We start from the raw sequence: 22149 nt of genomic DNA, 5'->3' as shown, positions 1-22149 counted from the left end.
TTAACAGGATTAAGGTTTTATCTTTAACACATTTGTTAAATTGAGTATAGTTGTTTTAGAAGAGTTTGAATGTCTGGACGATTATTTGGATCGTTATGCAAACAGCCTGTTATTATCTTTTTCATAGCTTTCTGTACTTTCTGTTTTGTATCTGTGTTAGATAGACTACTTAATAATCCTGTTGATTTAGTCCAACCATCTTTCCACACTTCACAGAAGACCATACCTAGGCTGTATATATCTGATTTTGGTGTGTGCATGGAATAGTCATTCATTATTTCCGGAGGGTGATACTTTTTAGTACCTCGCTCTGATCCTATGGTTACAATTTTGTCCTCTTCTTTAGAATGACCGACATCGCATATCTTGATAATACCATCTTTGACCTTGAAAAAAATAGAAAAATCAGTAGTAAACTTTGACCTACTTAACTTTTATATTCATCATCATCGCTTTCTGTGTTGTGTTTTGTTTGTCTTTTCTTCTTTTTCTGTTATTTACCATGGCGTTGTCAATTTGTCGTTAACTTTTGAGTTTGAAAGAGCTTTTGTGCCTAATATAAAATGTAATGTAATTATATCGATGTGTATCCTATTTCCAATTGTAATATACGACAAAATGTAAATTCGCATAGCTCATTTTAGAATTAAAGGGATTTCCCTAATTTTTGACTGTTTATGAGATTTGTCTTCGCGAATCCGTTTATAGATTTGTCTTCAGAATCTGTTTATGAGATTTTGAACATCAGTGCCCTAATGTGTTTTATTGGACTTATAAATGTCCATTTTCTCAATGATTTCATTTTTCTCTTTATATTCCAAATTAATGTTTGAATTATGGGAAAGGTCAAAGCTTCACAAAAACACGTATCCAAAATAGTAAATGTCTGTAAACTTGCCATTGTAAAAAACGAATTATATTTATATTTTGAATTATTGGTAAATGACGAAATAGTTCGGGTAATCACTTAAGTATAACTTGTGAGTAAACTTACCAGAAAGTTTTGAGGCTTAATATCTCGGTGAACAATTCCATGTTTATGTAGAAAGTTAACACCTTTAGCCGTCTCTATACAAATGTCAATCATTTTCCTGGAACCTAATCCCTTCTCTATGTATATGTCATCCAGATTACCATCACATTTCTCCATGAACAGGTACAATGTTATACAACCATCTACATCCTCTATGCATGAACCTTTGTACTGCACAAAATGTTGATAGTCCATGTCAGCTGTTAGCACGCTTAGTTTCCTGTTTATTGAAGAAATAAAAAGGTTATATAGAGTTATTTCCCTTTATATTCCTTGTTCATCTGAATAGTATTTGAAAAAAAGTTATCTAGCATTAATCTATTATAAACAAAAATGAAAAACACGAAGCGACTTGGTTCTAATTTATATTTCTCATTTAGTGCCACAGAATATAATAGTAGTAGTAGGTTCATATGAGCCTGAAACTCTGGCACCATCGCTGATAAACAATGCAATGTCATAAACAGTAGTTTGTAAAAAAAAACATTGTTCTCATTTTTTTCTCTAGTCATGCTTCATCTATATACCTTTCGTCCAGGTAAATGAAAAACAGACAACTAATGATTTCAATTGCACCAACATTGTGATCTAATAACAGATGTTTTTAATATACCACATATTTTGGCATACGGTTTGTTTACTGTATAAATTTGAATCGAATAACATTAAGTTTGATGCAATCGTTTGTCATATCAACCAAGTTCTTTATGGAAAAACTTCTGTGATTCTTGAACTCCTAGGAAGACAATTTGTATGATAGGTTTATCTAGAACAATAGTTAATGCAAAACTAAAGCAACTGTAACATATGTGGCGGTTGAGTGTTAACTTGGTTGTGGTTTATAACCCAGATATGTTTCCCTTAATCGATTTAGGACTATTGAACAGCGGTAAACTACAGTTGCCTGATAAAAAAGAAAGGCATGACTATGCCAATAGTGATCTACTTTAATATTATCATTGTGTATATCAAAGGATACCTTAAGTGGTCAAGAGAGGGATGGATGTAATTCCATAATGACTACTGTGGCATAATATAGACCAACACGAGTGCAAATTTTATTATCATTTCAATAATCGTATTTGTTAGATATGTTACTGTGACCAGTAATGCAAGGTAAGTTGTGCTATACTATCTAATGTTCCAAAGACCTTTACTGTATTCAATGTTTTAAAGGGCTTGAACAAACCAAAACGCAAATATATCTTTTATGGTAGTTTGATTTTATAAACTCTTCCAAGATATGCAAAATGTGTCAGTGGAACTTCCAATCGATTAATTGAATGAGGTTCAAAGGGAATTTCATCATTTCATTTGGGTCCAAACACTTAACTTGGTTAATCACTCAAGCTCGAGAAAAGGGAGACGTTTGCATGGGCATCCCTCTCATACGATAACATGTTTAACTATAGTTTCAAAATTAATCATCTGACTTACTAAAATATGCGTTCTCTGTTTGTCGTCTTTGATTTTTTTTTTATTGTGAAATAAACTAGTTAATTATTATAGTCTTTGAAGAGCTGGATATTTTTAAAGTGAGAATCGAACACCCTTTTTCATCAATCTCCTTTTAAATATGAAATTGAAAGCATGAAACTCACCTTAGCAATATTAATTCTCTACAGTACGTTACTTGAGTGGACAAGCTCTTGGAGTATTCTGCCCTGCTTTTTTCATCTCCTTTTAGTTTATGTGGTATTCTTGTTTCTATTTTCTTTCTAGCTAGCTCTCCAAGACCGTTACATTGAACGGTGTGAACAAAATGTCTTGATCTGTCAAGTTCCTCAATAACCAGCACATCCTCCGGTGGTATTTCATGGACAGCTACATCTCTGAGGAAAACATTTAAAAGCCCATCTATAACTCTTTGTAAGCGGTCAGTTATTTGCTCATTGCAAGGTTGTATTTCCAATTTACCGATATTGTTTAGAAGCGCCATCTGACGTTCAATATGCATAATGAAATTGTTCCGTATTTCTTCAACATGGTAACTAAGTAGGCTAACCTCCATCTTAATTCTGTGATTCGGATTTTTCATGCGTGCTTCATCAATTTCATCTTTAAGTAGTGCCCCTACCAATATTACTTTGGCCAATGGGATAACCATTACTAGTCCAAGTAGGAGGAAATCAAATTGGTTCACCGACTGGCAACTGGTTTTATAAAATAGATTTAAAAGCCAAGATTGTTTAACAATGTTATTTTGGAGATTCTGAAACCAAACATCAATATCTTCTTTGAAAGTTTGTAAATTTAAACTAAAGTCTCTCTTTGCCTCATACAGATCATGTGTAAACGAACTATTCTTTTTCAAAATCATTGACTTGCAATATCCTTGCAATCTTTCTTTTAAGTAAGCCTCATAATCTCTCTTTACAAGATCAGTTTTGTTGTCTAAGATTGCAGCCCCATTAACGAGTAAATCTGCCTTAACCTCTTTTAGAAACTCCGCATCTTTTAGAGCTTTCTGTTTTACTTCCGTCATTGTTTCTTCAGTTTTGCACCACTGATGCCGACATTTGATGAGTCCCAATGCAACTTCACAAAGGTTTGTCAGCCACCTGATGGGAAAGTTCAAAATATTAGTAATGTAAGCATATATCGGTAAATGATGGGTAGGGGGAAATAATAAATAAAATGTAAGATTTTGCATAAGAGTGTATCAAAAATAAGTACTAACAAGTTTATTTACCGATACCTTTACTACACGTTGCCAGAGAATCATCTATGGTAAAAATGCCCGAAAATACTTTTTTTGCACACTTAAATAAATTAATATGCCAAAAAGTTTTTTTTTTTTTTTTTTTTTTTTTTTAAAGCTTCTTCGAAACAACTATAATCCCATTGTTCTGTGATTTGTTGTCAATTTTAGTTTTTTTCTGTAGAGTGTACCTATCTTTATTGATTATGAACTATTTGTGTCCTTTTTCGTCCTTCTTATGTGCAGCTTTTGTGATTATGCAACTTTTCAGTTAACATACGCAAATCTATGATCTCATCATTAGAATTGACGATTGACTCGGAAAAAAGTACATACGTTAAGTTTCAAAATCTGATAAATATCACATACTTCAAAAGTATTCCTTTATGATATGGCCAATTAACAAGGCCGTAGCTACCCTTGAGGCAAGTGAGGCAATTGCCTCACTAAAATTTCGACAATGATTATTTTTTTTACATACATATCAATATAATAGTCATTTGTTGTTCTGTCTCAACCTTAATTTCTATGATAACTTGTCATCATTCCTTTTAAACTATTTTTCCTGGGTATAACTCAACATCTCCACGGGTGGTGTTTCTCGATAACATTAACCTAGTAATAATAATCATCATGGATCGCTAGTTAAAAACAGGCTCTTTCAGAAAAGGAAAGGCGACACTGAAGGTAAAGAAGGAATAATTCTAGTAATAAACTAGTTTTTTTTTAACAGAGTCTGAGTAATGAATATAACTCCATTAGAACAATCCAAAAAAGATTAGTAGACTGACAAATCAAGTACTGGTATTCGGAAGGAGCAGTTCTGTCTGCGTATTCATTTCTCCGTTTAACCAACTTTTGACAAATCAAGTCATCGCAAGGGGGCAGTTCTGTCTGTGTATTCATTTCACGAACTTTAATCTTTCTCTTTACAGATAAATAAAATATAAATAATATGAAACATGCATGGATTAGTTTCTATCCATGTTTCTTTAACCTTAAAAATTGAAAGAATATCTCATATTCCAATTTGATATTATTGAGGAATGGTAGAACCTTTAACACAGGATTTTGTCTTTACTTATTCGGGACTACAGAATTTCGTTTCTTTATATTCGGTGTTTCGGAATCGGACACCCCATACCCCTTACCCCTAAATTTATAGATTCTGGAACTAAAATACCACCAACTATTTCCAGAAATAATTTGAAATTACGGACCTACATGTAAACGTCAAAAACTCAATTCCAATTCCCCTGTACCCATATCATATATATTCTATAGATGGAATCATATACATTTATCTTATCTAATTCTATCCCTAGTTTGTCTACTCTTTGTCAGCATAAAAGCGAGTTTGATATTTTGTAACTGCAACTGTATGATGGTGCTTACAGGAAAGCTTAATTCCCTTTTGCAAACAAAACTGTTACTACCGATGGTGCTACCAAATTGCTGATGGAGAAGGAAACAAGTGTAAAACAACTGCAATATTCTTGACTTTGAACAGGCATTTCCCGAAAAATATGGTTGGTTAAACCTGCTTATAAAACTAGATTAGCCTGCCAATTGTATAACAGATGTTAATAATTTTGTTATATTGAAAAATGTGGCGACCAACTTAAAAAATATGAAAAGTTAAAGATACAATAGTTTGGATGATAGCACGAAAAGGAGTAACGGGAAAACTAAAGTTAAATAAAGAGATAAACAACTTCATAACCTAGATTCCATAACTTAATTTTGTACTTGTTATAAATAAATAAATATTTTGATATTAGCGTCACTAATGAAGACGAAACGCGTGTCTGTCGTACTAAATTATAATCCTGGTACCTTTGATAACTATTTACACCACTGGGTCGATGCCACTGCTGGTGGACGTTTCGTCCCCGAGGGTATCACCAGCCCAGTAGTCAACACTTCGTTGTTGACATGAATATAAAAAATGTGGTCATTTTAATAAATTGACTGTTACAAAACTTAGAATTTTTCAAAAAACTAAGGATTTTTTTATCCCAGGCATAGATTACCTTAGCCGTATTTGGCACAACTTTTTGGAATTTTGGATCCTCAATGCTCTTCAACTTTGTACTTGTTTGGCTTTATAAATATTTTGATATGAGCGTCACTGATGAGTCTTATGTAGACGAAACGCGTGTCTGGTGTACTAAATTATTATCCTGGTACCTTTGATAACTGTTTACACCACTTGGTCGATGCCACTGCTGGTGGACGTTTCGTCCCCGAGGGTATCACCAGCCCAGTAGTCAACACTTCGGTGTTGACATGAATATCAATAATGTGGTCATTTTAATAAATTTCCTGTTTACAAAACTTTGAATGTTTCGAAAAACTAAGGATTTTCTTATCCCAGGCATAGATTACCTTAAATGTATTTGGCACAACTTTTTGGAAGTTTGGATCCTCAATGCTCTTCAAATTTGTTCTTGTTTGGCTATATAAATATTTTGATATGAGCGTCACTGATAAGTCTTATGAAGACGAAACGCGCGTCTGGCGTACTAAATTATAATCCTGGTACCTTTGATAACGTTTTAGACTATTTTGTTTTATATATGAAATAGACACAGCATATTTATTTATTAGGTCTTAGTATTTTTCGATTAACTTTTTTGAGAAAAGGAAGAGACGTTCTTTGACAAAACACTGGCTCAGTAGTTGACACATATAGAATAACATTAACGGTATCAATTTTCCGGCACCAGATGCGCATTTCGACAATACTTGTCTCTTCAGTGATGCTTTGGCCAAAATATTTGAAATCAAAAGCTTATATAAAAGATGAAGAGCTATAACCCAAAAGGTCCAAAAAGTATAGCCAAGTGCGTGAAAGGAATCAGAGCTTTGCATGAGTAAGATACATTCCTTAATTTATAATAATTTCTAACATTTTGTAACAGATAATTTTAATACCCAAACAAATCTGTATTTTCAGTTTTACTTACAGCCAATACTCCTCCAATCGTCTCCGTTTTGTTGTTATTACCAATTGGTAAAAGGCATTGATCAATTCAGTTTCATTTTGCTGAAACAACAAAAACTTCTTTGAATGGTTCTTTTTTTTATAAACTAGTAAATATAATAACCATATCAATATGTTACTTCAGTGATGCTCAAAGCAAAATGTTGAAAATCCTAAATCCTATACAAATACTGACGATCTAGTCAAACAAAATGTCTCCCAATTGGTTAGATATTCCCGAACTTGAATATCCTATCGAGATTTCATTGAAAGAGGATTGCTGCTCAAACTCTTTAACCAAAATTTCCTAAAAGGTGAAGTTGAAATCACAACTTCTTAAGTTTTACGGTCCCATCATGAGTTGGTTGACCGTTACGGAATATCGGTATGTTCCTTCTATCGTTACTACAATCTCGTTGATCCCTTTTCGCAAATGTGACCTACCAAATTAGACTTTTAACTGGGTTTGTATTTAAATGAACAACACGACGGGTACCACATGTGGAGCAAGATCTGCCTATCCTTCTGGAACACCCGAGAACGCCCCTTTTTATGGGATTCGTGATGCTTCGTCTTTAGTTTTATAAGTTGTGTACTGTAGTTTTTCCGGTTGTCTTTATTTTCAGCCATGACATTGTAAGTTTAGTTGTTATCTATGAGTTTGAATGTTCCTCTGGTATATTTCACCACTTTTTAACAAGACACATGTTTCTAAAACAAAATAATAAGCAAAGGCGTCTTGTCATCACAATGTTGCTTCAATAGTCTCGGGCTGGTGTTCAAACTTTCTATATCGAAACTATTTTAACTGTCAGATTTTGCAGTAGATATTGACTCATTAAAAAATTAAACTAATTGTAATATGTTGCTGTAAAATTTCATTCAAATACCTTTTCAACACAAGAAAACTGGATGACTTGACTCTCTTGAACTGTAGGCCATTCCTCCTGTAATTTTCTAAGGACCGACTCTTTCAATTCAATCTTTTTATGTGGTTTCGTTGACACGAGGTCCCATTTGTTACATATAAACAAACATTTGTCTGCATCAAGTTTAGAATTAGGAATCTGAACAACAACGTGAGACATAAACTTCTGTATCTGAAAAGAAGGATTGGCATGTTGAATTAGATTTGAATGTATGCATCCGTCAATAATATCGATGGCGTAGGAGAAAAATACAAAATATTGATTTTCAAAATTTTTTAAGCCTGATTTATCAGAGGTAACATCAAATTATTGATGTTCAAATCCCAGCAATTTCTTGAGAATATAGATCAAGGTAAACATAACCTGAGTGAATCCAGACCGTCCACAGGTTTATCTTTAAATGTCAACATTCACTACCAATAGTTAAGGATAATATGCACACTCATTTACCGATTATATCTCTGGTTGGAACATTCGTACTGAAGGGTCAGGTTGACTTTTTTCTAGCATTAAGAACAGAAAAGTGACAAAATACAGATAAATTCATTGTAGATACCAGGATTGAATTTTGTATTTGCGCCCCTTTCGTCTACAAAAAACTTACTAGTGATGCTCGAATCAAAAACAGTTCAAAAAGCGGAATGAAGTACGAAGTTAAAGAGCATTGAAGAAGCAAAATTCCTAAAAGTTTTGTCAGATAATATAATCTATTCCTGGTGTAGAAAAGCATAAGTATTTCAAAAATGAAAAGTTTTGTCAGCTAATATAATCTATTCCTGGTGTAGAAAAGCATAAGTATTTCAAAAATCAAAAGTTTTGTCAGATAATATAATCTATTCCTGGTGTAGAAAAGCATAAGTATTTCAAAAATCAAAAGTTTTGTCAGATAATATAATCTATTCCTGGTGTAGAAAAGCATAAGTATTTCAAAAATGAAAAGTTTTGTCAGCTAATATAATCTATTCCTGGTGTAGAAAAGCATAAGTATTTCAAAAATCAAAAGTTTTGTCAGATAATATAATCTATTCCTGGTGTAGAAAAGCATTAGTATTTCAAAAATCAAAAGTTTAATAAAAAGTTAATTTATAAATAAGACCATATCAATGATAATTCCAATCAACATAGAATAGCTTACTACTGGGCTGGTGATACCCTCGGGAAATAAAACTTTCTGCAAACAGTAATAATGTGAATTTTAAAAGATAATTACTTCTTTCATACAATTGTGGTGTGAGTTGTCAAATGGTTATTATAAGATAATTACTTCTTTCATACAATTGTGGTGTGAGTTGTCAAATGGTTATTATAAGATAATTACTTCTTTCATACAATTGTGGTGTGAGTTGTCAAATGGTTATTATAAGATAATTACTTCTTTCATACAATTGTGGTGTGAGTTGTCAAATGGTTATTATAAGATAATTACTTCTTTCATACAATTGTGGTGTGAGTTGTCAAATGGTTATTATAAGATAATTACTTCTTTCATACAATTGTGGTGTGAGTTGTCAAATGGTTATTATAAGATAATTACTTCTTTCATACAATTGTGGTGTGAGTTGTCAAATGGTTATTATAAGATAATTACTTCTTTCATACAGTTGTGGTGTGAGTTGTCAAATGGTTATTAAAAGATAATTACTTCTTTCATACAATTGTGGTGTGAGTTGTCAAATGGTTATTAAAAGATAATTACTTCTTTCATACAATTGTGGTGTGAGTTGTCAAATGGTTATTATAAGATAATTACTTCTTTCATACAATTGTGGTGTGAGTTGTCAAATGGTTATTAAAAGATAATTACTTCTTTCATACAGTTGTGGTGTGAGTTGTCAAATGGTTATTATAAGATAATTACTTCTTTCATACAATTGTGGTGTGAGTTGTCAAATGGTTATTAAAAGATAATTACTTCTTTCATACAATTGTGGTGTGAGTTGTCAAATGGTTATTATAAGATAATTACTTCTTTCATACAATTGTGGTGTGAGTTGTCAAATGGTTATTATAAGATAATTACTTCTTTCATACAGTTGTGGTGTGAGTTGTCAAATGGTTATTAAAAGATAATTACTTCTTTCATACAATTGTGGTGTGAGTTGTCAAATGGTTATTATAAGATAATTACTTCTTTCATACAATTGTGGTGTGAGTTGTCAAATGGTTATTAAAAGATAATTACTTCTTTCATACAGTTGTGGTGTGAGTTGTCAAATGGTTATTATAAGATAATTACTTCTTTCATACAATTGTGGTGTGAGTTGTCAATAAGAATCAGAAACCCATCCACCATTTTCTCTTCGATTTTCCCGAGGATGAATTTAAGACTAGGACTACTTCCGTCTTCATTTACCGAATCATCCAGTCCAGGATAGTCCACAAACACAACAGATGGATTTTTAAGTATCTGTTCAATAGAAAGTGAACAATATGTTGTCTTTGTTGCTTATAGTGCAGTCAATCTAGCATAAATTTGATCATAACCCGAAAGTAATTGCAACAGAAGATTTTTAAGTTTTAATCTTTAGCAGTATACCCAAAATAAACACAGAAAAAAATCTAACTTGAGGAAGACTAAAAAAACACCATTTTAAATTCCTATGTAAATTTGTATTGAAAAGGGAGATAACTCTTGCAAAAAAGGCAAAAATATCCATAAAAATTGATACACAATTATAACTTTACCGCTTCTATTCATCAGAATGTGTTGATTCTTGATTTTTTTAGTGGTCTTTAGAGTATAACAAACAATTCTAAAGATGTTTCAATATATTTAATCAAGCTATAATCTAGATTTTGTAATTCATTAGTTAAAATTAAAATTTAGAATGGAAATAAGGAATGTGCCAAAGAGACAACAACCCGACCATAGTCATAGAGCAGACAACAGCAGAAGGTCGCCAACAGGTCTTCAATGCAACGAGAAATTCACGCACCCGGAGGCGGGTTAGTTGACCATTTATTGAATTTTTCAACATGTTAAGGTAAAGAATCTCAAATTTAATAAAAATAATTAAGCATGTATTCCTCTTTTTGTGGTTTAAAGTTTCTTTAGATAAGTAAGTTGCTGAAAAAATATAATATACAGATATAAACAATACCAAATTACATTATTTTTTCAAAATGGTCACAAAGCTTCAAATTTGCAATTTCTTTCATAAAAAAGGCACGAAAAAAAACTACCCATAACACTTCGGTTTGGTACATTTCATGAGCAGAATATTACATAATTTAGTCAAATACAAACTTATAACCAATCAAAGTATCATACTTTACATAAATTTCCAGAAAAACAACCAAAACCTGACTGCAAGAGTTATATCCCCTTCCAATGTTAATATTCCATAGGAAATACAAAATGTGATTTTGAGTTTTCCTCAAGTTAGATTTTATGGACTTTTTTCTGGGTATATAAAGGGCATAATGCTATAGATTAGAACTAAAAAAAAATCGGTTGCAATTAGTTTGAGGTTAAATCTTAGCTTGACTGGACTGTTATTGCGTTAACTCATCTCTTCGGTTCTTCAAAATATATTTTTTCCTTTTTTGATACCTGTTAGCAGACCTCATGACGAGTTTTCTCTACGTATGCGTTTGGTTTATTACATTATAACTTAATTCGATTAATTCATAAACATTATTGTGTATATACAAAAAAAACATTGATTGCCATTTCATATTCTCAATAGTGTTCATGTTTTCATAACTGAATCGCACAACATATATTTCATTCGGTGTTTTTTTTTTTTTTTTTTTAATATCTGTCAAGTATATGAATACAAACAATAGTAGTATATCGCTGTTCTTTAGTCATAATTCGATTAAGCAAAAGCATTTCTTTACAAGCTGAAAGCATGGAAAAAGCAAAATCACAAAAATGCTGACCTCCGCGGGAAATCCAAAACGGAAAGTCCCTAATCAAATAGTAAAATCAAATGATAAAACATATCAAACGAATGTCATATTCCTGACTTGGGACAGGCATTTTAAAATGTAGAAAATGGTTGATAGAACCTGGTTTTATAGCGCTAAACTTCTCACTTGTATGACAGTCGCAAAATATCGTTATTTTTTCAAGACATAATCGGTAAAGTAGTCAAAATATGGTTACAGCAGTCATCACTGTGTTATAATCTACAAACAAACAAACATTTACAAAAATTCACAAAAAGAATCTATCAAATTAAAAAAAAAAAAAACACACATTCATTTTTCGCGTGTTTGGCGTCAGAAAATTTAAATGTCACATAGGAAGAAATTTTGTCGTTCAATGTATATTCAAAACAATTATAATTTCACATTTGAAATGGTGGCATGCAGGGTTAAAAAATCAAAAGTTATGTTAGAATTAATTTCAGAAACAGACCAAGATTTGAAATTATCCCGAAGTTCTTTAGAATTTCTAAGAATCCATTTAACGAAAGAACATCAACAATGAGAGGAAAACAAAGGAACGTATTACCTACCATCGGATGACCTAATTCGTTTTCTGCCATACAATCTTCCTAAAACGAAAAAAAAATATCAATTATATGGCCATTTTAAGTTTACTGTTTTAGTTTACCTACAAAAGGATGTATTATTCGAAAAACTAAGGATTTTCTTATCCCAGGCATAGATTACTTTTGCCGTATTTTGCTCAATTTTTTTGAATTTTGGGTCCTCAATGGTTTTCAACTTTGTACTTGTTTTTGGCTTTTTAATACTGTTGTCAACGACCGAATACCGAATACCGAATACCAAAAACGCTAACCGGTTAACCGGACATTTTTTTTTTTCAATTTTGATAGATTTGATATAAATTTGTGTTGAAATCATTAAATAGTTATGTTTATTTAGAAATTGTCGTCGCAGTAATTAATTTGACAGATCAATTGTCCAGTATATTGATTGCTATTGTTAATCCAAAAAAACATAGAATTAATTAGAACTTGTTGCTCAGCTTTGGGCAAGTTCTTAATGAAACATAATTAGTATACATGTTATTTTAACAGTAACGTTAAATCAGTAATACGATCAAATCTTACGATTTACTTCATTATTTTATTTTTGATCTAATAGCGTGTAGACCTACTTCTTAATGAGCAACCTCCGTCGTGTAAGGCTTTTATATACTTTAAACAAAATGTCAACTAAAATATTGTGAAATGCAAACCAAATTGAATGTGAATGTACTAAATGTATACGTGATAGTACGAGTAACATGTTTAATCATTTCAAATTAAAACACTCCACATTAATTTCGGAGACAAGAGAAAAGGAAAAAAATAATCGGTTACAGACATATTCGCGTCTAAAAGATAAAGATTTTTTTTCAACCTTAAGTTGATATAAACGCCATAGTTGATACGGTGTATACATCTGAAAATTAAAAGTCAAACTTATCAAGGAATCCTCACAGGATAAACTTCAATTCAAAAAGCGTAAATTTATGACTTGGATGGAAGGTGATCACATTGACATTCATACCACATATTATAGCTATGTGTAGGATACCAAAGAGATAAAAGAGGGACGAAAGATACCAAAGGGACAGTCAAACTCATAAATCTAAAACAAACTGACAACGCCAAGGCTAAAAATGAAAAAGACAAACAGACAAACAATATAGTACATATGACACAACATAGAAAACTAAAGAATAAACAACACGAACCCCACCAAAAACTAGAGATGATATTAGGTGCTCCGGAAGGGTAAGCAGATCCTGCTCAACATGTGGCACCTGTCGTGTTGCTTATGGGATAACAAATCCGGTAAGTAGTCAAATTTGGTATGTCACATTCATGAAAGGGAAGGGAATTGTAGTTACGACGTAAGGAACATATCCGATATCATTTGCGAAACGGTTATTTCATAACGGTCAACCAACTCGTGATGGCGTCCGTTCCATTTGGAACTCTTGGTTTAATAGCTTCCTTGTGAGTAGCAACCCTCTATCAAGAAAATCATGATAGGAAATGCAAGCACAGGAATATCGTATCAATTGGGAGATATATACCCCGTATGCAGGTACTGCTAGAATGTTGCTACTTCGAAATGGAAAGTTCACAATTGGAAAGCTGAAATCATCTCTTTTGTCGTAAAGTTTTGTTTTCAACCGACCCTCATTGTCAATTTCTAGATGTAAGTCAAGATATGAGGCCAACTTTACTGTAGTATCCTTTATCTCTAGTTCGATGGGATAGGTGCGTTCCAAATTTACTATCCTTTATCTCTAGTTCGATGGGATAGGTGCGTTCCAAATTTACTATCCTTTATCTCTAGTTCGATGGGATAGGTGCATTCCAAATTTTGAATTATTTAGTGAAAGAACATCATCTATATAGCGTAAAGTAGAGTTAAAGGATATTTCTAACTTCTTATCTTTCTTCCTGCATGATGTCAGCCTCATAATAATAAAGAAACAAGTCGACAAGTAGAGGGGCACAGTTTGTTTCCATCGGAATGCCGACAGTCAGTTGAAAAACACGTCCTCCGAACGTAACAAATATGTTGTCAATCAAGAAATCAAGCGTCTTGATAATATCAGTTTCAGAGAGTTTTTTGTTTGAATCAGAGAGATCCTTTACAAAGTAGGATTTATCCCTCCCTAAGACAAGATACTTGTATCTACGTTGGCCATTTCTTTTATGAAGCAAAGCAATACCAACTCTTTCCATTTGTCTTTTAGTTTCGAATGTGGAATACTTGTGTAAAGAGTAGAAAAGTCAAATTTTTTAATACTGTTACAAGATGAAAGAGAGTTTGATTGTATGTACTCTAAAAGATCTTTGGAATTTTTAAGGATCCACATCTGATTCACGTCACCTTTAGAATAGGCAGTGTCACAATAACTTTGAAGCCCGTCTTTGATTGCTGATAAAATAGATGTTAATAATTTAGAAAGAAGTTTCGTGGAGCACTTCGAAGACCCAGCAATATACCGTTGTTTGTAAGGACACTTATGTAGTTTAGGTATCCAATACAGTGATTGAAGATCTAGTTCTTCATCTTTGGTTGAAATTCCAAAGGAACTGGCTTTCAAACACCAATTCAAACTACCGGTTAACCGATTAATTGGTCGAACGATTATCCGAGTAACCGGTTATGCAATAGTGGACGATTTGACAACACTACTTTTTAATTTTTTGAGCCGAGCCTCACTGATAAGTCTTATGTAGACAGAACACGTGTCTGGTGTATCGAAAGATGAACCTGGTACCTTTGATAAATATTGGTATTCATTATGAGAGTTGTATTTATTTACATTTGCATACCCTTGGCATCCATAACCCATGGACGCGATACACACTTTTAAATTAATCATCTAATTGATGCATTGATGATTGAGCGATAGGTGGGATCTAGAATGTATTCAACATTGCAGGTTATACAAGGAAATGGAGAAAGCAGCCAATTGTTCAACTCTGCGTGTGAGAACCGCTTAACACAGATCACGTGAATAACATATTGTTGGGAAAATTTGCAATAAAAAAATGTTTGAAATAATTGATAAGTATAACTTTTTTGTTACTAGTATATTAATGTGTTCTAAATATTTCTCAATTGAAATTGTGGTATATATCTAAAAATACGTGGCTTTAAACCTTATTTACATTTCTTTACGAAACTATATGTTTAACATAAAGGTTTTTGATATTTAAATTAGAATAGTAATACTCATTCGCATCCTTTCTGCAAGTATGATTTCATTGGTCGGTTTATCAAGATAATTTAACGCGCGCTTGAGGAAAGCAACGTCCGTTATAAGATAGTTAGAACACAAAAGAAAGTTTAGTACACCTTCACTTTCCATTTCTAATAATATAATTATATACTACATCCTCAGTTCGCATCAACTTTAATTTGTATTTAGAAATTCGATGCATTCGGTATGTCTGATGATAGATCACAATATGATATATATTAATTTTGTAGCAAACGCACAACAATATATGATTTAGAAAAAAATATTCTCGAAGAAAAGTAACGTAGCAGAAAATTATTTATTATAATTATTATAATCTTTTTTTTTTATCAGCAACCAAAATCAGGCTTTGCATTTACAGTGCATGGAAATATAAGTATTCGTCATTACCAAAATAAAAAATCTGAGATAGAGATAAATACTCTTTTAAAAAATATTTATTTGTAGGCATTTTACTTAATTTCTGACAAACCGGTCTTCCCTGTACTTGACGATTCAAAAGATCAGTATCCAGTCACGTGGTTTTTGTGAACTTGCCTACATGGATTATTCGACAGATGAGTACCCAGTCACGTGGTTTTTGTGAACTGCCTGGACTGGATTATCTGACAGATTAAGACGGTAGTGGTCCTAATCTTAAATCTATCCTTGACGTAACCTTAAACTTCTAGACCAAACATTTTACATTTAGATGACTTTATTTGTGACATCTGACCAAACTTCTTTATACAAAATAATTTTCAGGTTCATGAGACCGAACCAACAGAAAATCTAGTTTCTTATCAGAGTAAAAATCATTTATCAACATTTTTCATCTATGTTATTTTTACTGATCACGTTTGCATGTGTGTACAAATGAAATTAATTATAATAATGAGAGAACGTTATCACTTATACTTACATTCTCCTCGCTTACATCGTGTGTTTTCAACAACTCGGTGTCCTTGAAAAAAGCATATTTTTGTATTATGATTGAGGAAATTTCGTTTCTAAGAACTTTAAGATAACTTAAGCAACAGAAGATTAACGGGATATTCTGGATAGATCACACCATCCTATTGCATCAGTTTTTGAAATAAAATATAACATGTACATGAATAACACAGGAAACTAAGACAAATCTGTACGAACTTGAAAAGTTGTTGTCAATTCGTTTGATGTGAGATTGTGTGTCTCAAAAAACATGTTTTATTTAAAAGCATTAAGAATATTTCTTATATAGATATAGGAAGATGTGGTGTGAGTACCAATGAGACAACTCTCCATCCAAATAACAATTTAAAAAAGGGTAAACCATTATAGGTCTTGTTTTTTTAGGACAATACCGATTTGTTTTTTAAATAATGTAACACTATCGCTTAATACTACAAACCATATAAAAACACGCCTCCTAACCTAAGTTTGAATATACACGGTTCACACATGCTTGTTTTTTTCCAATGAAAAGTTTAATAGAGGAAAGATAAGACTGCAGGTGCTGATGAATGTCGCTGTTTTATCTATAAGAGCTGTTTGTTGTGTTCACGCATCGATGCTCTTCAACTTTGTACTTGTTTGGCTTTATAAATATTTTGATATGAGCGTCACTGATGAGTCTTATGTAGACGAAACGCGCGACTGGCGTACTAAATTATAATCCTGGTACATTTGATAACTATTTACACCACTGGGTCGATGCCACTGCTGGTGGACGTTTCGTCCCCGAGGGTATCACCAGCACAGTAGTCCACATTTCGGTGTTGACATGAAAATCAATAATGTGGTCATTTTTATAAATTTCCTGTTAACAAAACCTTGAATACTACGAAAAACTATGGATTTTCTTATCCCAGGCATAAATTACCTTAGCCGATTTTGGCACAACTTTTTGGAATTTTGGATCCTCAATGCTCTTCAACTTTGTACTTGTTTTGCTTTATAAATATTTTGATATGAGCGTCATTGATGAGTTTATGTAGACGAAACGCGCCTCTGGAGTACTAAATTATAATCCTAGTACCTTTGATAACTATCAATATACTAGAAATTGATGCGACTGTCATACATGTGAGATGTTTAGCTAGCTATGAAACCAAGTTCAATCCACCATTTTCTTTATAACAAATATGCCTGTACGAAGTCAGGAATATGACAGTTGTTATCCATTCATTTTGTGTATTTGAGTTTTTGAATTTGCCATTTGATTAAGTACTTTCCTTTTTTAATTTTCTTCGGAGTTCAGTATTTTTGTGATTTAACTTTTTTCAAATATTTAGTACAATAAGCTTAAATTACTTATTTTATGAAAGGGCATCACCATATTTATAAGAAAAAGAAGCACATTATTGATACCAGTCCCGTTTACATGTTATTGAAGCTCCTGTATGAAGTTTGCCTAATAAGAATAAAGGAATTAGTTTGCAGCGGAAGGGCACGGTCGGTTCCATGTGGAAAAAAAAACCCGCCCACCCAACATAACAAGAAAGAAAATGACGAAGTCCACAAAACCGTGCATTAATGATAAAGACTGAGAAACAAGAACCCACTAAAACCCTAGGGTGAACTTAAGTTCTCCGGAAGGGTAACCTCTAACTAAACGCTTGAAATTGATTTTGGTGAGAAAAACCTGTTTTCCTGGACCATCCTTCACCAGATACAATTAAAACCTCAATATTTCATAACACGACGTATGAAATGTAACGCCATTTTGGTTTAAAAGATAATTATTCTTGAAGGACTGATTAATTATACCTCTAAACTATTACCTTGAATATATCTAACGGCCAGAAAATCTTGACACATTTCACGTTCACTTGCTCATTTGTCAAATCCCAAAAAATATATCCATTTTCGATTATCTCCCCTAACCAATGCCAATTCTTGTCATCAGGATTGTTCTCCAATAACTTTTCCAGTTTTGTATCATCGCAAAACAAAACTTGGACATATCTGAAGTCACTGTTATAGACTTCACATACAACCTTTGTACAAATTCCCTGGTCTATTGGGAGGTAGTTATCACCCATCAAATAATTCATCAAGCTGGATTTACCCGCTGCAACTTCCCCTGAATAACATAACAAAATAAAAAAAAAAGTAATTATAGTATACTCATTTGTATGTATATATGAAGGATATAGGGTAGTTGGTTTCAAAGTTTTTGAATTATGTCAGATGTTCTATCTTAAAAGAGAGGCGCGAGAGATACCAGAGGAACAGTCAAACTCATAAATTGAAAATAAACTGACAACCATAGTTAAAAATGAAAAGACAAACAGACAAAGAATAGTTCACAAAAAACAACATAGAAAACTAAAGACTGAGCAACACCAATCTCACCAAAAACTGGGGGTGATCGCAAGTGCTCCGGAAGGGTAAGCATATCCTGTTCCACAGAATTAGAATAAGAATTAGAATCCAGACAAAGATAAAGTTTGTTCATAAATACTAGGTTTGGTTATTGTCTCTTTGACATATTCCCCGTTTCCATTCTCAATATTAGAAGAAGGAGAAGAAGAAGAAAAAGAAGAAGAAGAAGAAAGTAACATATAAACTGTTCGATATGGTATGTTTATTATAAATATAATGCTTAAAAAGAGTCATTACATAAGAAATTTGTTATTAAAACTCGTCAGCAAATATTTCCTAAGAAAAATAATTGTTAACATACAAAGGATATTAAGGATTAAATTAATTGACAGTCATTAATTTACCGCTGTTGAAATCTCGTGAATCTATAAGGAAGTGGCAAATCAAGGGATTAAAGAAAAATGGAATGGAATGTCTCGTTGTGATAAATAATTTATCTATAAATCTTATCCTGGCATTTCTAGTTGTTACGTTGTGAAACATGACTCAAGTGACTGTCATACATGTGAGAGGTTTTGCTAGTTATAAAACCAGCTTTAATCTACTTAGGAAAACGCCTGTACCAAGTCAGGAATATGACAGTTGTTGACCATTTCATTGTTTGATGTGTATTAGCTTTTTAATTTGCCATTTGATTAGGGACTTTTTTGTTTGAATTTTCCTCGGAGTTCAGTTTTTTTTTGTGATTTTACTTTTTACATTTGACCAAGATCCTAAGAGAATCCTATACTTTATCTAGTTGTTTCGTTGTGATAAATGTCTTACCTATTATTCCAATCCTGAGACATTCCCATACTCTTACTAGTTGCTTTCGTTTCTCGTTAACTTGTAAATGTATTGCATTTTCTTGTTGTCCTAGAGCATACTGTTGTATTATTGCCAGTGTTAGTCTATCTATGCAATCATCCCCAAGTATGTCTTCTACTCGTTTGTAGAAAGTACAGCATGTTTGAAAAGTCTTATCAATTTTTTTTAATTCTTTTCTTAACTTATCCTGAAATGTATAATACATGACTCCACTTTTCATTTCTTTCTTTTTTTTAAATTTTCGTTTTTCTTTATTGGAATACATACCCAGCTGGACCATTTTGATATTTTTATTAGAGGAAATGTTTAAAGATAGCTGGATTTAACAGATCACGAAGGTTTTAATGTATGTGATTTTTTTTTATATAAAAGAACATATAGGTGATAAATTTCAAATATATATATAGGAGTCTAGAGACTAAAAAAAACATATGCAATCAATTTCACTCTAGCTCAGTTCTGTACGGATTGGAAGCTGGAAGTAAATTCTACAAAATCAAAAGTCCTAATATTCAATTCTAACGGCAAATCATTTCAAAACTTTTTTACTATCAACAAATATTATATTGAGACAGTTGATAAATATTGTTACCTTGGGATAACTTTAAAATACAATGGCAAATTTAACCTTGCCTCCAATTTATTGATGGAAAAAGCTAGAAAAGTTCTATTCAAAATAAAGAAATCTCTTAGTCTCAACAATTCATGTAGACTTTAAGAAAAACTTTTTGATGCAATGGTACTTCCAATTTTATTATATGGAAGTGAAGTTTGGGATATTGAATCAATTCAAAAAAAATACTGAGAAAGAACCATAAGAAAAGTTTCATATAAAATTTATGAAAGAAATTCTTGGGGTTCACTGTAAAACTTCCAACCATGCATGTCACAGTGAGCTTAGTAGACTCCCCTTAAAAGCTAAAGTTTTGATGTCTTCCATGAAATTTTTAGATCATTCAATCTCATCTAACACAATCTTAGCTCATGACATATTTCTTCAAACAAGAGAAAACAACCTATGGACAAGTAATATGAAGAAATGTATCCATAATCTGGGTTTCTCATATTTGACATCTTTTAATGTACCTATTACACCTATGCTTGCTCAAATAAAACAACGAATTCATGACCAAATTTTACAAGAACAGAATTCATATATTACAGAATCATCAAAACTATAATTTTTTCGACATTTTTGTTTTTCAAATAAACGTGCACACTATGTTGACCAATTGAATATGTTGAAAGATAGGGCACCTTTGGCAAAACTAAGGCTAAGTGCACACAGTCTTGAAATTGAAAGAGGTAGATACATGCAAGTTAACAGAGAAGAAAGGTTGTGCAAATTATGTCATTATAAAAATATAGAAGACGAAAAACATTTTATCTTGCACTGCACAAACTATGAATCACAAAGAAATGTTCTTATATCAAAATTGTCCTATTTTAAAAATTATGACAAACAATTCAAAACTGAGGATGAATATATCAAACTACTACTTAATAACAAGTGTAGAAAAACACTTAGATTAATATCATCTTTTATTAATCAATCATATGAATTAAGGAAAAATGTCCTTATAAATGAGTAATATGAACTAGTTGAAGCTATAACATACAATATACTTATGTCAGTAGTCTATTCTTACAAATTAACCTATATTTATTGATATTTATAACTGCACATTTCATTGTTCGAAAAGTGCCCAATGATATGCTATGTAGTATTGTTTAATTGCTGCATCATTACTATTTGTATACTAGCTGTATGGGCCGTTGCCAATTATTGTAATTGAGTTTGTGCCAATAAAATATTTGTATTTGTATTTGTATACATCAATGCAAGATTGCTCAACGGAGATAAGCAATGAGCACAATTTACACATTGTACTTATGGTTAAGGTAGACAAATATATCGCTTACTAATATTTAGCTGAAAATAACAGAATTGTTACTACATGGACATGCTAATCAAAACTGTATAATACCTTTTACATTTCGGTCATGCTTCAAACTATAAATAAGTAAAATGTTTGGTAAAAAAATTTAAAAAATAGACACCAGTATAGACAAAGTAAACTAGAAGCAAAAATTCGTCATGATCATTATAATTATAAGGACAAGTGTACCATGGATAATGATATTGTAACGATAAATAATTTTGACGTGTATCTCATTCAAAATGATGAGTATCCAAAAGAGCTTAAAACAGTTATTAGACCGTACGATTATAATATGTTTATTGTTATTATACCCTAAGATAATAATATGTATAATGTGTTTATGTTGTTTAAAACAGTTATTACACCCTACGATTATAATATGTTTATGATTTTAAAAAGGAAAACAGTTACCATACCCTACGATTATAATATGTTTAAAACAGAGGCGTAAGATACCATAGATACATTTAAACTATTAAGTCGAAAAATAAACTGACAGCCCCATGGCAAAACTAAACTGACAGCCCCATGGCAAAAATATACTGACAGGCCAATGGCAAAAATTAAAAAGAAAGATAAGCAAAATATAAGATATAGATAAATAATCTATGTAAAGCTTACAAGAGGCGAGTCCTGAGCTTCGGCCATTTCTGGTCAAACATACCCGTCCAACATAAATAACACACAAGTTATCCTAACATTTATGCTCTGA

General features: G+C 32.0%; 1 protein-coding gene across 1 annotated transcript; it reads right to left on the bottom strand.

Annotated features, from left to right (window-relative positions):
• Positions 1 to 22149, bottom strand: LOC143059545 (uncharacterized). Its single transcript, XM_076233066.1, has 11 exons — positions 22059 to 22149; positions 19453 to 19681; positions 18084 to 18385; positions 16241 to 16282; positions 12116 to 12154; positions 9886 to 10056; positions 7611 to 7820; positions 6704 to 6783; positions 2635 to 3594; positions 995 to 1253; positions 1 to 386 (listed from the first exon to the last, which is right to left on the bottom strand). The coding sequence occupies exons 1-11, from the start codon at positions 22083 to 22085 to the stop codon at positions 36 to 38; spliced, it is 2670 nt and encodes an 889-aa protein (XP_076089181.1). The 5' UTR covers positions 22086 to 22149; the 3' UTR covers positions 1 to 35.

This window comes from Mytilus galloprovincialis, chromosome 1 (genome assembly GCF_965363235.1).
Source record: "Mytilus galloprovincialis chromosome 1, xbMytGall1.hap1.1, whole genome shotgun sequence".
Lineage (NCBI taxonomy): Eukaryota > Metazoa > Mollusca > Bivalvia > Mytilida > Mytilidae > Mytilus > Mytilus galloprovincialis.
This window is presented reverse-complemented; position numbering and strand designations above follow the sequence as displayed.

Excerpts from the sequence above, each read along its gene's own strand:
- LOC143059545 (XM_076233066.1), bottom strand. The coding sequence starts at position 22,085 with ATGGCCGAAGCTCAGGACTCGCCTCTT. Across the intron at positions 16,283-18,083 it reads GGCCGTTAGATATATTCAAG|GACACCGAGTTGTTGAAAAC; the intron begins GTAATAGTTTAG and ends GCTTTTTTCAAG. Across the intron at positions 6,784-7,610 it reads AGTTTTCTTGTGTTGAAAAG|CAAAATGAAACTGAATTGAT; the intron begins GTATTTGAATGA and ends TTGTTGTTTCAG.